Raw genomic sequence first — 14,974 nt, 5'->3', positions numbered from 1 at the left:
TGTGCAAATGAGAAATGCTATCAATCATCATGAACCACAAGTTAATTATGTATTAAGCCAAATTCTGCATGTGAAGGATATAATAGCTGAGGTCTGCAACGGCAAAGGCCAGGGCTTTGCTACTACAAACACACACAGCGCACGTTATCGTCTGAATCTCAAGGAAGGTAGAGGAGACTACCAAAGCCATTCCGATGGTGAGTTCCTTAGGAAACATGCTAGACACTCAATCCCTTTCTCGTATCAGACCTATGCTAGCATTTAAACAGAACCTCCTGTAGTGATCTTTAGCAAGGAGCAGATGTGTTTTTTGAGTAATGGTTAGTGTTACTTAACTGGTTATATTCACTAATGTAATTGACACCTATTCCATCATCCTTAATACACCCACTTCTTTCTCCGATACCATAAATAGATTAGAAAAGTTTCTGCAGATGGCCATGACCCCATTTGTTTGTGCACTTAGCCATGTATGAATCACTCTTGGCTTGTAGCAGCACTCTGGAATTACTGAAAGATAACTAGTCGGCACAGACACCAATAAATGAATCATGCTTTCCACAAGACCAAACCTTTGGGCTTTTACAGACTCCAATTACAAAGTAAGAAGAAAAGAACAAAGAAATTACTCAGTCTATTTGCACAAAGTCATGCAGAGTTGATTCATAGTTTTACAGAATTATTACTGACAATCATTTGTAGGGGGTTAGAGTAACAAACCAGCTACTTAACATATTGGGCAGGATGAAGAGAGCGAAAAAAAAAATCCCCAAACCACGTCCTGCATATGATTCTTGAAAAGTTGTATCGATTTCTCTGCAAGTGCCTCTTTTCACTGTCACTATGTTCCAGGCCTGGGGCTTAACCTGTTCTTATTCTCCAGGGCTAAATCGTGCTTTGCTGGGCTGCCTAGGCCAGGTTCACAAACGCGGGCAATCCTGCTGCACCTGCTGCAGCGCGCACGCCTCGTGCCAGCAGAACGCCGCACGCGCGGCTCCTCGTCACTGCCTGCGTGAGCAGGGCCTGGTGAATGGATCTGGGAACTCACACGTGCAAAAACACCTGCATTTCTGGATGTACGATCCTGAAGATACACCGCAAGTGAAAGATCAGCCAGTCAGAGGCATTTTATTAAGGATATGTGCGAGACTGAATACGCCAAACACAAATGTGTGAACCAGTTGAAAGGACTGTGGACAGCCACCAACACTGACAACTTGTGAGGCAAGTTTCAGAAGATGTGCAAGATATCTTTATGTAACGCCACAGCCTGTGACAACACTGCCATACACCACAAATAGATTAACCATGCCCTGCTCTACATGGAGCGTAAACCTGGTCTTGCATCAGCTGGGAATCAGAAGTCTGATTACTTGGGAAAATTGGGGACACTGTATCAGTTATAACCTTAGCAATGTTACCTTACTTTACACACTCAAAAAGTAGTGCTCAGTTAAAAAATGGAAAGGTGATGGGGGACTTGGTGCCGCCCTGACCCCCACAACACGCACCAGTGCATCTGAGTGTTACAGCTGCACCTACAAGTCCCACGGCCGCGCCGCCTCGTGTCCGCCCCACCAGGACCCCGTAGCAGCGAGGGATGCAGAGTACCAGAGATGGCATCCAAAAGAACAAAGTCACTGGCGTTTTGGAAAAGGACGCAAGCTAAACATGGTGCTGTTTGGCTAAGACACCCCAGTGCTGCTACCCTTTGCACTTACCTAAGACCCAACTTCACGGGCTCATTGAGCTTGCAGATGAAGCGGGCAGCCCTCCTACACACCAGCTGAACTTGGTGCAGAGCAGAGCTGCCAGCCTCGTACACCTTGGAGTCAGAGCTCAGGACAGGCCAAAAGCAGGACAAAAAGAGCGACTACACAGCTCTGCATCAGTCTGGGAAAACTTGCCTACTTGTCCTTCATCCTTAAGGCTGCTCACTGCCCAACAGAGGTAAACCCAACCCAAACTGGCTACAAGAAGGAAAGATGCTACGCGAGGTTTAAACAAAAACCTTAATAAACGTTCTCAATTCCTACCCCTCTCCTACTCCATCCCTACTACATAAAGGCAACGAGCTCTCTTGTATAAGAATATGTAGGCGATGACAACCTCCTCCCTCCAAACAGAGTTTATCTGAGGATGTGCAGCAGATAGAAGGGGAAGAAAAAGGTTCCCACCAGCACCACTCCAGCAGCAGCAGGCTGTCTTCAGAAGGCTTCTGAGTCAGGGTCTTCGGGTGCAAGAGAAGACTAAAAGGATGCATGTGCTAAATGGTAACGTCTCCTTCCAGGTGGAAAAAAAAGCTAAGTCAGGAACCTGCGATGTGAGGTGGGAGCTCAGCTAAATACCGTACAACATGCTGCAGCAGAAATGCTAATGCAAGCTTAGGTTTCACACTGGAGATATTTCAAAAGATTTGCAAAGCTTTGATAATATTTAACATCTCTGCTAATTTCTTTTTTTGGTGTAATCATAAATTTACCATAGTAGCCAAAAGATCTGGGATGAACTACAAGTTCCAGCTGGCTGCAAAGCAGACAGGAATAATGTGCGCTGTTACTATTTTCTCTCACAACATACCTCTGCAGAACTGACTTAAAATGAGAAAAGAAATTGTGAAACTGTCATTACAAAGAAGCATTTAAAATGCAGATCAAAGTGCTGCCTTGGAAGCTGTATTCCTTGCCAAAGCATCAAAGCTCTCCTCACTCTCAATAGCTCCCCAAATCCTCTGATTTGGACGATAAACTTCTACAACTGAAATCCATCTGCTTCAAAAAAAAAAAAAAAACAAAACCCAAAAACTCCTTTCTCTGGTTACCAATGACTTCTTTAACGAGTTCTTTTTAAACTATTTTCTTGTAGTGCTAAATCAATTAACCTTCACAGAGGGGTGTATGCTTGCGTACGCACACAGACACTACCCCAACACTTCTTCAAGTACTGAGAACTCGGCGCTCGGAGGCGTGCAGGTAGGTGGTCTCGTGCACAACGCCCGTGCTATGGACCTGCACCCCGAGGGCTGCCAAGCCCGCAGCGATGCAGCAGCCCGCAGGACCGGATCCAAAATGCAGAGAGGCAAGGTCAGATCCCGGTCCCATAGAGAGGAATCCTGCCCCAAAATCCTGGTGCAGCGCGAGCAGTGCCTCCGCAGGGCTGATCCCCGACGTGTTTCCTCACCTAGGACCTGCCGAGCGACCTACGTCCGCCACCCAGAAGAATTATAAAATAATCAGGCGGCAATTTCACCCCGCAGACGGGATGAGCACTGCGAAAAACATCCCCAGCGACATTAATGATTCCTTTGCTTTATGGACGTCTGGGAGTGTGCTCACGGTGTGAACAAAGTTTCTAGCTAATTGCAGCAAAGTGGCCCTTGCACAGCTCTCCTCGCGAGCTGCCCAGCCAGGTTTTATTACCTCGGATGTAATCAGCCACCAGGAGATGCACGGTGTCAGGGAACCCGAAGGATCTGATTAGATAAACTGCACACCACGCACGGATCTCCCTGCAGGAAGCGAAGTGGCAGTCGGGTTTTAAAATGAAAAGCCATTGCAAATAAATGACCTTTCTTAGCTAATTAGAGTTACCAAATTCTGACGGTTGTTGTTACCTGAAACAAGACCAACAGACATGACTGCACACTGACTGCACTCAGGAAAGGAGCTGGACTCTAATTACTGCCTATTAGTGACACCGTGTATTTTGGTACTTCCCTTGGAAAGGTCTCCTCACGTCTATCCATTTATAATTTAGGTTTACAAATTCATTCTAAAGCTGGATTTATCTAACCGCCAACTCTCAGCTCTGGAAAGCTAAAAATATTAGTACATTTGGTGAGGAACAGCAAATAGAAATAAATAAGCAGAGGGAAGGTGTGTTGGTAGGTATTCTTCTCTCCATCTGCAAAGCAAGCAGCACTTGTGAGGCTCATTCAGCACCCTGAATTTTTTTTGGGGGGTCAGATCCCACCTTGGGAGCTCTTGTCTTGAAGGAAGGCAGTAGGGGTGCTGCATGTCACACACTCTTCAGTGCCAGTGCTCTCACAGGCAGTATCTGAAAGCATAATACCGGGTGAAACGAAGGCAAGCCAGAGGCTTGTTCAGGGGGCGGAGGAGATGCACCACCTTCAGACACAGCCTAACAGGACTTGCTGTGTCAAACACCCTCCCGAATACACCCTGATGCCGAGGGAAGAGGAGGCATTAGCCAGATCGTGTTTCCGTGCTGCATTATGCATGATTCGAGGCGCCTCTGGAGCGCGGGTGTCGCGGGGCTGCGACCCGCCTCGCCGGTGGCGCGCGGTGCAACGCGATCCAGGTGTTCACCCAGGGGAGAAGAAAACAAAAAAAAGAAAAAAAAAAAAAGACTATTTTTCCTCCCATTTCCTCCTCTGTGTCTTTTAATTCTCCCATTCAACCCTGATTATAAAACGCTCAGAATACATCGCTGCGCGAGGGCACAAAACCAAACCTGCCTTTACGACCCCGCTGCTGCCCCGGCCGGGTGGGTGACGGTGGGAGCGCACCCCGGGGCGCGGTGCTGCTGCTGGGGTGCACCCCGTGGCTGCCCTGGGCGAGAGGCAGTGCCCGGCGTGGATGGAGAGGCAGCCAGGGACACACGGGATTCTCCTGGGTTTGGCCGAAGTCAAACCGAGAGCCACAACCTGAGCACGCTTTGGGAAAACGCTCTGCGGCCGGCTAAGGGGCCGGTGGCAGCCCTGGCTTTCCTGCGGGTGCTCACCTCCTGGGGGAAAACTTGAAGGGGGGAGGAAAAAAGAAGTAAATGTGTATTACGCGCCGTCCTGAAAGAGCCTGGAACTGCCACTGATGCAGCATCAGGGGAGAAACTACCTGCCAAAAAAGCAGCCCTAAGTGGAAAGGAGTGCGATCCCTGCTTGAGCCACCAGCATTTGGTTTGCTATTAAACCAAAGAATGCGAAAACCTCGGAGCCTCGGACAGAAACCTCCCTGCCAGCTCGCTCGGCCCCCCCCGGCACCTCAGCTAAGGCCAGCACAGAAGCCAGACCTCTGCAGGACGCACGGTGCAGCAGGACCCCTGCCACCTCCCAGGGCGCCCCATCGTCCCAGCCCTTCCTGGGCACCTCAGCCCCTCTGCAAGAACCCCCTGGGGCGCGAAGCAGCCCTAGCGCGGGTCAGGTCCCCGCTGCTGGGGCTGGATGCAGAGGGACAGCGATCGCGGGATGCTGGCAAACCCACCCAGCGGTGCTGCCCGCTGCGGGCGAGCAGGGAGCTGGCGGGGAGGCAGGCACGCCGCCGCGCCAAATAATTAGTTATTTACGGACTCTTCCGACGCGCAGCTCACCCCTGACCTCCGTCACCCCGCCGAGGCGATTAGCGACCACTGCCGCAGACGTCTGGCTGCCCAGCGCCGCCGGCACCACAGCACGGCCAGGGCAGGCCCCGGCCCCCTCCCCGAACCCCCCCGGCCTAATCCTAATCCTAATCCGGGAGCCGCGCAGGGACCAGCTGCTGCCGCCGTGCCGCAGCCCGCCGCGCGGAGCAAAGCCTGCGAAGAAATAGTTTTGGGGATCAGTTGCACGGTTAACCTAATTAGAGGGTTAAATTAAAAGAGTTTACAGCTCTGCCACTTTCCCGAAGCATGCCGGCGTGGTAACTTTGGGCTGGGAAATGAGAGCGCATCTGGTGGTAGCTGCCCAGAGGTTCCCTCAAAGTCGTATTGAAAAGGTAAATAAAAGCAAGCCGTCTGAGGGAAGCAATGCTGTAAAACGAATTTCTCTCAGGAGGCTCAGCTCTGCCCTCCCCACGGAAACCAGACAGAGGGGACAATGGGGTCACGGCCCCCGCAACTCCCCCACAGCCCCCCGGTACCACAGCGGTGAGCCCAGCGCTGCCCGCGGCCGGCAGCAGGCAAATCGAGGCACCGACAGCGACGAAACCTAGCCGAAACGAAGGGAGAAAGAGCAGCGGCGATGGAGCTGGGTGCCGGGCTCCAGGAGGTGACGGGGACAGGCCGGCTGACAGCAGCCATCTGCTCCAGGGGCTCGGGGCCCGTCCGGCCCCAAAAAGGGGCACCCTGAGGGGTCCTGGGGTGTCCCACATGTCCCCGGTGTGGCACGCACACAGCGCCCAGCCCGGGCACCTGCCTCCCACCGGGCCGGTCCCACGCTGGGGAAGAGAAGAAGAGCAGCACCAAAATGCTCTCGCTGCAAGGTCCAAGCACGAAATGGGAAAGCCGGAGAGCTTCCAACAAGCCCTCACGCCAGCAGCCTGGAAGAGAAGTTTTCCTCCCAAAGGCGCTGCCCGTTCGTATCCCCAACTTTTACCGTACCCACGAGCCTCGATCAGACACGGAGTCAAGGCTCTGCTCCTCGTAACTGTGCGGGACACAGCTCGTGCTCGCTGACTGGCTGACAGAAAGAAGAACTGTATCTTCGTTATTTACACGCCGCCATCGGTATGCACGCCTAGCCCGGCCTGCTCGAGTCAGGGAAGAATAATGGTCTATTCAGTACCGGCAGCGTTAATAAAATCAGGCAAATCCAGCTTAGTTTTGTCTGAACACGAATGAGATTAAATCAAGATTAAATGTGCATACAGTACAAAGGGGACGGCTTATGCGAAAATTCAGCAGGAACACGTTTCCGCACCGGTGTGCGAACGCCCGCAGAGCTTCCCCGGGACGCAGACACCTGAACGCAGCGAGGCTGAAAGCGGAGGAGGCGCGGGGCAGGCGACGCTGGACGAAAGCCACCCGAAACGGCCAGGGACGGATGCCGGCCCCAACAAACCGCTCCGCAACCCCGCCGGAGGTAACGGGGCAAAGTCTGTGCCCGCAGCAGCAGGCACGGCCGGGCCGACTTTCCCCTACGCCCCCCGCGAGCGAGCCTGCCCCGGCGCCGCGCCAGGAGCGCAGCAAGGCGAGCCCCTGCCCGGGGCTCTCGTTTTGGGCCAGTTCCCATCGGGTCCGGGTCCGGGGGCACGCAGCGAGGCGCCCGGCGGGGTACGACCCGGCGTGCCACCCAGCCCGGGACACCCCAAAACCCTTCCCCCCGCAGCAAGCGCCACCGCAGCCAGCTGAGTCCCGTTCCCCGGCCCGGCTCTCCCCCGTCTCCGAGCCCTTCGTGGCCAGAGGGGCGAGGGCCAGCGGCGGCCAGGCGGCGGTGGCCACGGAGGGCAGGCGCTGTCCTCGCCGCTCCCCGGAGCTCCCACAGCCCGGGTGGCCGGGGCCAGCAGAGGGGGGACGACCGGGGGGGGGGGAAGCGGGACAACCGGGCACGGCTCCCCGGGAGGGGGGCTCGGGGCCCCCCGGCACCGCCCGGCGGGGGCGGAGGGGAGCGGCTCGGGGGGGCTCCGGCGGCCAGGAGGGAGCCCGAGGTGCGGGAGGCGGCGGTGCCGGGGTGGCCCCGGGGCCACGCGTGTCGCCTCCCCGCGTCACCTCCCACGAGTGGCACCAACCCCGCGTGTCACCCCCCACGCGTGCACCCCCACGCGTGCACCCCCCCCCCACGCGTGCACACTCAATGCAGGCTGCCCCCCTTGCACACTTACCCCTTGCACGCCCCCCCTTGCACGCCCCCCCCTTGCACGCCCCCCCAGCCGGACGGGCACTTACTGATCTCCATGCTCTGGAACAAAGACCTTTTGCAGTTGCATGTGCAGGACACATTGGGCTGAAGAGCTACGGCCGTGCTGTTCAGACCCATTAAGTTATACATTTAAAAAAAAAAAAAAAAAAGGAGGAAAAAGGAAAAAAAAAAATTAAAAAAAAAAAAAAAGGAAGGCGACGGCGACACAAAGAACTTCCCGGCCGCCGAGCGCTCTCCGGGCAGCACCACATAAAGCCGGGGCTCCTCCTCGGCGCGGGGGGGGAGCCGGGGGGAGGGCAATGCAGCTGCGAGCAAAAATTGGAAATAAAAAACCCGGCGCGGCGCAGCGCCCCCCCCCCGCAGCGGCACGGCCCGGCACGGCACGGCCCCGCCGAGCCCCCTCTGCTCGGCTGCCGCTGGGCCGCTGGGGGCGGCGGCCCCGCGCTTGCTTGCTTTCTTTCTTTAATTAATTAATTAATTTTTTTTGGGGGGGTGCGATGCCGTCGCTGCCCGCCCCCCCCCTCCCCCCCCCCCCCCCCGCAGCTCATTCACGGCCCCGCGGCCGCCGCCAGCCGCGGGCGGGCCCCGTGACGTCAGCGCCAGACGGGGGCTGCCCCTCGCGCCGCCCCCCCCCGCCCCCCCCCGTAACCCCCCCCGGGGGCTCCCGCCCGGCCCCGCTCGCCCCAAGCCCCCCCCCCCCCCCCCCAAAAGCCGCAGCCCCCCGGGGCGCCCCGCCTGGGGAGGGCCCCGACGTGGGGCCGGGGGGGGGATTTGGGGGGAAAAATGGGGGTTTTGGGGGCGGGGGGGGGGCTCGCCGCGATGTTGCGCTGTTTGCTCCCGCGGACCCCAAAACGCGCGGATTTCGGGGGGGTTTCTGGCAGGCTGAGAATGGAGCCCGGCCGCTTTTAGCGAGGAAAAAGGGAAAAACTTCATCCCTCCCCCGAGGGCTCGGTGTGCCGAGGTGTAGTCAAACCTTCTTTTTTTTTTTTTTCCTTTTCTTTTTTTTCCTTTTTTTTTTTTTTTTTTTGAAATAAACCTGAGAAAGCGGGGGGTTATAATGCAAACGCTGGAAGCAGCTTCGCCGTGCTGGGGCGAAGGAGCTGCTGCTCGGGGAACGCTGCTCCTGGGAGACGCAGGCAGCCCCGGCACCTTCCCGGGGTGCCCTCTCCCCGTGAGCCCCCACAGCTGGGATTTGGGGTCGGGGACGGGCGAGGAGCCCCCAGGATTGCACTGCGAGGGCCGCGTGTGCCCCCGTGAAAACCCCGACCCTTGTGCAAAGCCGGAGGTGGATGGATGGTGCCAAGGCCGGCGCCGCTTTGCTCATGGGGAGGCTTCGATTCGTATTCCCCTCCCCAAAACCAGGATTTCTTTCTCCACGATTATTTACAAACCAACGTTAAATAAGCGCCTGCGCTTCACAAAGACTCCGGAGGCCCCGTCTGGTCCTGAGAAAACGCCCAGAGAGGAGGAACGAGGAATTGCCAGGTTGTTTAATCTTTTACTCCTTGCCACCCGCCAGATGGTAACTCCCAGCGCTTACTAATCCGCAGGAGCCCCGGCAGAGGATCGCGCCTCTTGGGTGGAAGCGAGCTTCGAGGTTCGGCTTCGCGGCGCTGCTCAGAGGCGCTGCCGAACCCCAGGGGCCCGGGGGGCGATGTGGCAGCCCCCCTGGGAGCCCCTCCTGGAGCTCGCTCCGCGGGCAGCAGCCTCGGCCCGCGGGGAGCACGGGCGGGCGCTGGGGGCTCGGGGCCCGCTCAGCCCCTCCCCAGGCTGTGGCGAGGTTCTGGGAAAGAAATCATCGCTGTGACTGCCGTCAGTCGTGGCCGGCACGCTGTGAGCGTCCACAAACGGCTTGCCAAAAATTACCTGGAAAAAACCTACGCAAGGAGCGGGAATCAAGCACTTCCAACCCTATTTTTATATCCTGCTCCCAGCTTCGGTTTCCTCATCCATGACGTGGGAGGAGTGACGCTCACCTGCCTTTTGGCTTCGTCCCTTCCACTTGGTACTGCAGTTGCAATTTCTTTTGTGCCAGGCAAAATTTCTAGAAACGCTTTGTGAGGAGGCGAGGAGTGGGCCGAGGGCCTGCCCGCCTCGGGAGGGCCAGCTCCCAGGGCGGAGCGAGGCGCACGCAGCAACCCGGGCCGCACACCCGCTTCAGGCAGCGTTACGTGCCGACCCGCTTTGTTATTATTCAGCTGGAAACGCGGTGGTGTCACTGTAAAGCAAATGGCGACTGAGTATCAGAGACCCAACCCCAACATTTTCAGATTTTTTCTGACATTTTAAGACACAGACGCGGCCCATCCTAAAATGATCATAAGGTCACAAACGCAACTATAAGTAATAAACTGTTCTTCAGCAGCACGTCCAAGCCCTGACTGAAGGATTTTGTGTCCTCTCTCCATCCCAGGTGCCTTTTGCAGCCCCCAGGGCTTTGCCCAGCAGCCCGGGCACAGGCGGAGGGGTCAGGGCCGGCGGCCCCCGGCACGCAGGAGGAGCCGTGGGCCGAGCGCCCGGTGCAAGACGTCCGCCCTCGCCGTGATTCAGCCTGCTGGTTCGGGGGCAGTTTTTACAAGTTTGCCGAGCTTTGGTGGAGGGAGGCTCCAGTTTCAGACGCAGGCCGATGCAAGTTCACACATCGTCCTAGCCCTCCTGAAAAAAAAAAAGAGAAAAGAAAAATAACTGTTTGCAAGTCGATGCTGGTTTAAAAATGCGCTGTTTACCACTATCCCCATTTCATCTGAACGACTCACGTGGCTGTAAGAACAATCAGCATTTTTCCACCGTGATTTAAGAACAAATAATTAAAGTCATCCCAGATGGGCTTGTAAAAATTAGAGTACATCAGCTAACTTTAAATGACTTATCCTGTTCCTGTGCTGACGCTACCCACCCTCCAACCCGCTGCAGTTTTTCAGTTTCTTCTGTACCAGCGCCGAGCGCTACCTGGCTGGTGCGATACTTCTGGACACCAATTTTTGTCGATTTTGGCACCTGCGTCCTGTCACTGTTGAGCTTCTCTCGGTTTCTTTTTATGTTCTCCCTAGAGGCGCCGCTGCTGGCTCCAGGAAGCGCGTGGGCACCGCGAGAGCGGCGCTTCCTGCTTCTCGAGCTCCCAGGGTGAGCCGGGGCAGCTCTCCGCGCCTCACCTCCTTCCGCGCGGTGGAAAGGGAGGGACCCAGGGGAGCTTTGACAAGATTCGAGGTCCTCGAAAGTGAATTGCACAGACACATCGCTCTGCTCTGGGTACTCGGGGCTGTAACAGCATCTTGCCCCTTGCCACACCAGCACCACTCATTTGCCTGTGCAGTCACGTTGGTGTCTTTGCTGTTATTCCTCACGGCAGCACTTGAGCGTTAGTTAAAGATTTGAATGACCCTGCATAATCGCTGTAGTGCAACGCTAAGGATAAATTCATAAACGTAATTGGGAAGAGAGATCCATATTAGAAATAAGTAACCCTAAGAGTCAAATCATCTCCTTCCCTAAGTGGTTGAGGAGATCTAAAGAAAAACAAAACAAAAAATTCAACAACTCCCCGAAGATTTGTTAACTAAACAGTTGTCCATTAAGGAGACCAAATATTTCACAGCATTAGTCTTTGGATTAATGTTAAATCGATACGCACTAACGCAATAGGGCAATAGTTACCATGGTGAATAATTCTATATTTATTTTCAAGCAAGCCTTATTTCGAACAATTCCAGACACGGTTTCTACTTTCTGGTTACTAAAGTCTTTATTTATTTATTTTTTAACCGTTTGGTACCAGGAACTCTGGATTTTCTCCCTGACAATTGTAACAAGATCTCTGCCGCGATAGAGAACAATGCTGGGCAGGGACACAGATGCTCGCCAGTTTCTTGTTTCCCTTTGAAAGTCAGCACAGATTAATCTCAGGTATGATTTAAAGCGCAGCAGCTATTCTGAATTAATTCCTCAGCAGACGAGCCCTCATTGTTGTCTGGAACATCAGACGCGTTTCCTTCGGAGACTTCATCCCATGCGATACGTGTTAATAACCTACCGCAAACACGATCCCACCTGAAGCGATCCTAAACGCCCACCTGCGTCTTCCCTGCTGATCTACCGCTCTGCCCGCTGTCCGTGCCCCGTGGCCTCTCCCCGGGTCACTTTCCCTCCCCGTCCCCTCTTATCTCCCGCCCCCCTTTGAGCCTGGACCCCTTGTCCTTGCCCAGGGCCGTGTCAGGACAGCGGCATGGGGGCCCGGCGGCCCTCAGCAGCCCCCGGGTGCTCTCTCCCTCCCTGCACAGCCCCGCGCTGGGGCCCACATGGCTGGTGCCATGCCCACCCAGGGGGGCCAAAACCTCAGTGAGCGTTGGTTCCTAATGCGCGTTTGTGGAAGCCACCAGCACGTTCCTCCATCCTGTTCTACCTCAGCGGGGACCAGAGAAGAGGCTCCGGGGACCAGACACGTTCGCCCCGCCGGGAGCTGGGTGCCCCGAGCGCCATCACCCTGCGCCTTCACAGCCCCAACGGGCAGTGCTCGTCCCCTAAACCACGAGGAGCAAAACCGGGTGGCGGGCGTGACACCACACAGCGCTGGGGGAGAGCGTCAGAACAGCCCGAGATGAGCTAAGGCGTGCGTGGCAGCACGGCCCCGCAGACACCGGACAGGCGGACACACGGACGGCACACCGCTCGGCTCCAGGCGAGCCCCCCGGCCCTGCCTGGGCACCTGGGGGGCTCCGAGCAGCTCGGAGAGCAAGGGGTGGGCACCCCCAGCCCGGCCATGCGGGGACACGGAGCCGCCGGGAGCGGGCCCGCAGGGACCCCCCGGGACCCCTGCCCTGGACACCCCGAGCTGGGGTGGGCGCCCCCCGCCCCGCGGGCGCTGCCCCTTTAAATCCCCCAGACGCCGCGGGGGCGGCCCCAGACGGCGCGCGGTGTCACGGGCGGGCCTGGCCCCGCCCCCTCCGCATGCAAAGGCTCAGCCAATCACAAGCGGGGCGGCCGGGCCGCCGGGCTCCGGGCAGCCAATCAGCGGAGGGAGGCGGGGCCGCCGCCCCCTCCCGCCGCCGCGCGGGCTGGCTGTCTACGTGGGGCGGGGCCGTGACCGCGCGGTGACCCGGGGCCGTGACAAAGGCTCCGCTCGCGCCTTCCCGCGCCGCCGCCTTAAAGGGGCCGCGCCCGCGGGGGCGCGCGGGGCAGTGGCGGGGGCGCGCACCGGGGTTTGGGGGCGGCGGCGGGCGCCCGGTGCTGGGGCCGGGGTTGGCGGTGCCTGGGGCCATAGGGCCGTGCCCGTGGCCGTGCACACGCGTGTGCGAGGTGGTGCAGGGCGCGACTTGGGCACCTCCCGTGTCCCAGCACCCTTGGGTGGGGGCGCTGGGGCTGGGCCATCGCCCGCTGCGGCCACCGCTGGGCTCAGCCCCTGGGGTTGGGTGTTCGGTGCCCGCAGGCAGCCCCCAGCACCGCTCTGCAAGCAGTCCGTGGGAGGGGAGGCCGGGGAGCAGCGTGGGGGTGAGACGGGGGCTGCGGGTGCTGTTACGGCCCGGCAGAAGGACAGACCCCCGGCAGCAGCCGAGCACGGGGCTGAGCAGCGCTGCTACCGAGGCCCCTTGTTAGCGAGCAAGCAGCACAACCCAGCCTCTGCATGCAGGCCGCAGCCCGCAGGCCATGCGGGTGGCCTAGCCCCACGCTCGGTGTCGCCGCCTGACAAACCTGTTAACTTGGGGGCTGCGGCACCAGAGAGACGGCGACACAAACAAACGGCAGCGCTGGGGGAGAGGGAGGGTCCTGGAACACCAGCGCTCCCAGAAATGCCTTTTCCGTAACTCTATTTACTCAGCTGCTGAAATGATTTCAGCTGAGCGATCGGTCTTACATGCTGAAACCCAGCCGCCCGCTCCCCGATAGTCCAAAATGCTACATCTGGGCCTTTATCTGCAGGCCTTACCCCCTCCCCCCCTTTTGTTTAAATGAGCTCCTGCAGTATTTTTGCCCCAGCCTTGCCACCTCCTCACAGCCTGGGCTGAGCCACCCACATCGGTCGTTCCCATCTCACCCGGCTGCAGAGAGCTGGGTGCTCCCGCACAAGCCGTTGTTTTCCAACACAGAACTGAGAGCTTGAGTTTTAAAGGGAACAAAAATAAAACGTTGAACTCGGGGTGAGGACAACGCTGAAGTGCAGCCGTGTGCCCCCGGGTGCCTTGGGGCCGTGGTGGCCCCAGACCTCAGGCGCTGCATCCTGTCCTGCAGCACCGCGTTTCCTGAGAGCTGCGCCAGGAAAACGAGGGGCAGCGAACGCACTGCGTGAGGCAAGGCCAGGCTAGGCTAAGCAAGCTACTTAACTTGAAGCTGGCCACAGCGTGTAGTATATTACCGGGAAAATGTTATATACAATAAAAAAAAAAATATGGGGTGCGCACACAGCATTACGTACTGCTATGTTACTAATAATCTTTATTTTTACTGGAATATGAAAAAAGCCAAATTGTTATACTTCATTCTCAAATCACGTGTCTTGCCTAGCCTCGTACCGCTCGCCACAAAGAGAACTTAGGGGCACACGTAATTAAATTGTATGAATCAAGGATATTGTCTTGTTGAAGGCTTTTTGTTGTTATTGCCATTTTAGATTTCTAATGGTGACCTGTGAAATGGTGAATCCTGAGGCTCTGGAGAAAACACAGAAATGGCCCCTTTTGGGGACTCCAAGGGCCCTGTGCGAAGCCGATTTTCCAAATGAAAATAGTTATAATATCAGTTAAAACCTAAAGGCTTCACTTTTGCAAATCTTTTATGCTCGATTTTATACAGCTAATACATCGCCAATGTTTCCAAGGAAACCAATATGCCCTGTTCTCACTGAACCAACTCTCACTATTAAAACAATTAAAAACTTAATCTGGGTTCCCTCCCTTCCTCCCCCCCTCTCCTTTTGGTATTACTGTACACGTTTTAATTAAAAACACGATGGCGATAAGTTTTTTACACATATGTAGGCTACGCTGTAAATTACCTAAAGGAAGCTTGACTCCAGAGCACGATAACTGGGAATCAACTCCGTTTCCACAATTGAGTAAAAACAAATTAACGGGAGCCTTGATGAATCAATTACAGCCACTGCTCATCTCTGAAGGCTATCGGCCAGCCGATGGAGAAGTTTAAAACTCTGTCGGGTTGTGAAAGGGGCGGGAGGGCGTTGGATGTGCCTGGGCTCCGAGCAGCAGCAGGATCACCTCAGGCTGCCCAGCTCCTGCAGGGCAGGGCATGGCACACCGCAGGAATTCCCCCCATTCGTGCCGCCAGCTGACTGAGCAGCAGGATTTCAGGTCCTGCTGGCTGCGGAAAGCAGGCCCGGAGGTTCCCTGCCTCGTGCCCTTCGGGGTGCCTTTTCCGAAGCCTGCCCTCGAGCTGCTGCTTCGCACGTCTGCGCCC

General features: G+C 56.7%; 1 protein-coding gene and 2 long non-coding RNA genes across 4 annotated transcripts in view; 1 reads left to right on the top strand and 2 right to left on the bottom strand.

Annotated features, from left to right (window-relative positions):
* The window catches only part of PMEPA1 (prostate transmembrane protein, androgen induced 1), a 45,285-nt gene extending 37,229 nt beyond the window's left edge, over positions 1-8,056 (bottom strand). Inside the window, exon 1 of one of the 2 annotated variants that reach the window (XM_066978610.1) lies at positions 7,597-8,056. In XM_066978610.1, the coding sequence (XP_066834711.1) occupies positions 7,597-7,699 (103 nt within the window). In that variant the 5' untranslated portion in view covers positions 7,700-8,056. The remainder of the gene's footprint in view (positions 1-7,596) is intronic. The other variant, XM_066978609.1, reaches the window with a different exon arrangement.
* A 236-nt stretch (positions 8,057-8,292) lies between these two features.
* LOC136786528 (uncharacterized) lies at positions 8,293-10,580 on the top strand. Its single transcript, XR_010825425.1, has 2 exons — positions 8,293-9,055; positions 9,984-10,580. It is a non-coding gene; the product is annotated as an uncharacterized lncRNA (long non-coding RNA).
* On the bottom strand, positions 9,049-10,656 carry LOC136786526 (uncharacterized). The gene is made up of 2 exons (XR_010825423.1): positions 10,520-10,656; positions 9,049-10,225 (listed from the first exon to the last, which is right to left on the bottom strand). It is a non-coding gene; the product is annotated as an uncharacterized lncRNA (long non-coding RNA).
* Positions 10,657-14,974: the final 4,318 nt, after the last annotated feature.

The sequence above is a fragment of the Anser cygnoides genome, chromosome 16, assembly GCF_040182565.1.
Source record: "Anser cygnoides isolate HZ-2024a breed goose chromosome 16, Taihu_goose_T2T_genome, whole genome shotgun sequence".
Taxonomy (NCBI): domain Eukaryota; kingdom Metazoa; phylum Chordata; class Aves; order Anseriformes; family Anatidae; genus Anser; species Anser cygnoides.
This window is presented reverse-complemented; position numbering and strand designations above follow the sequence as displayed.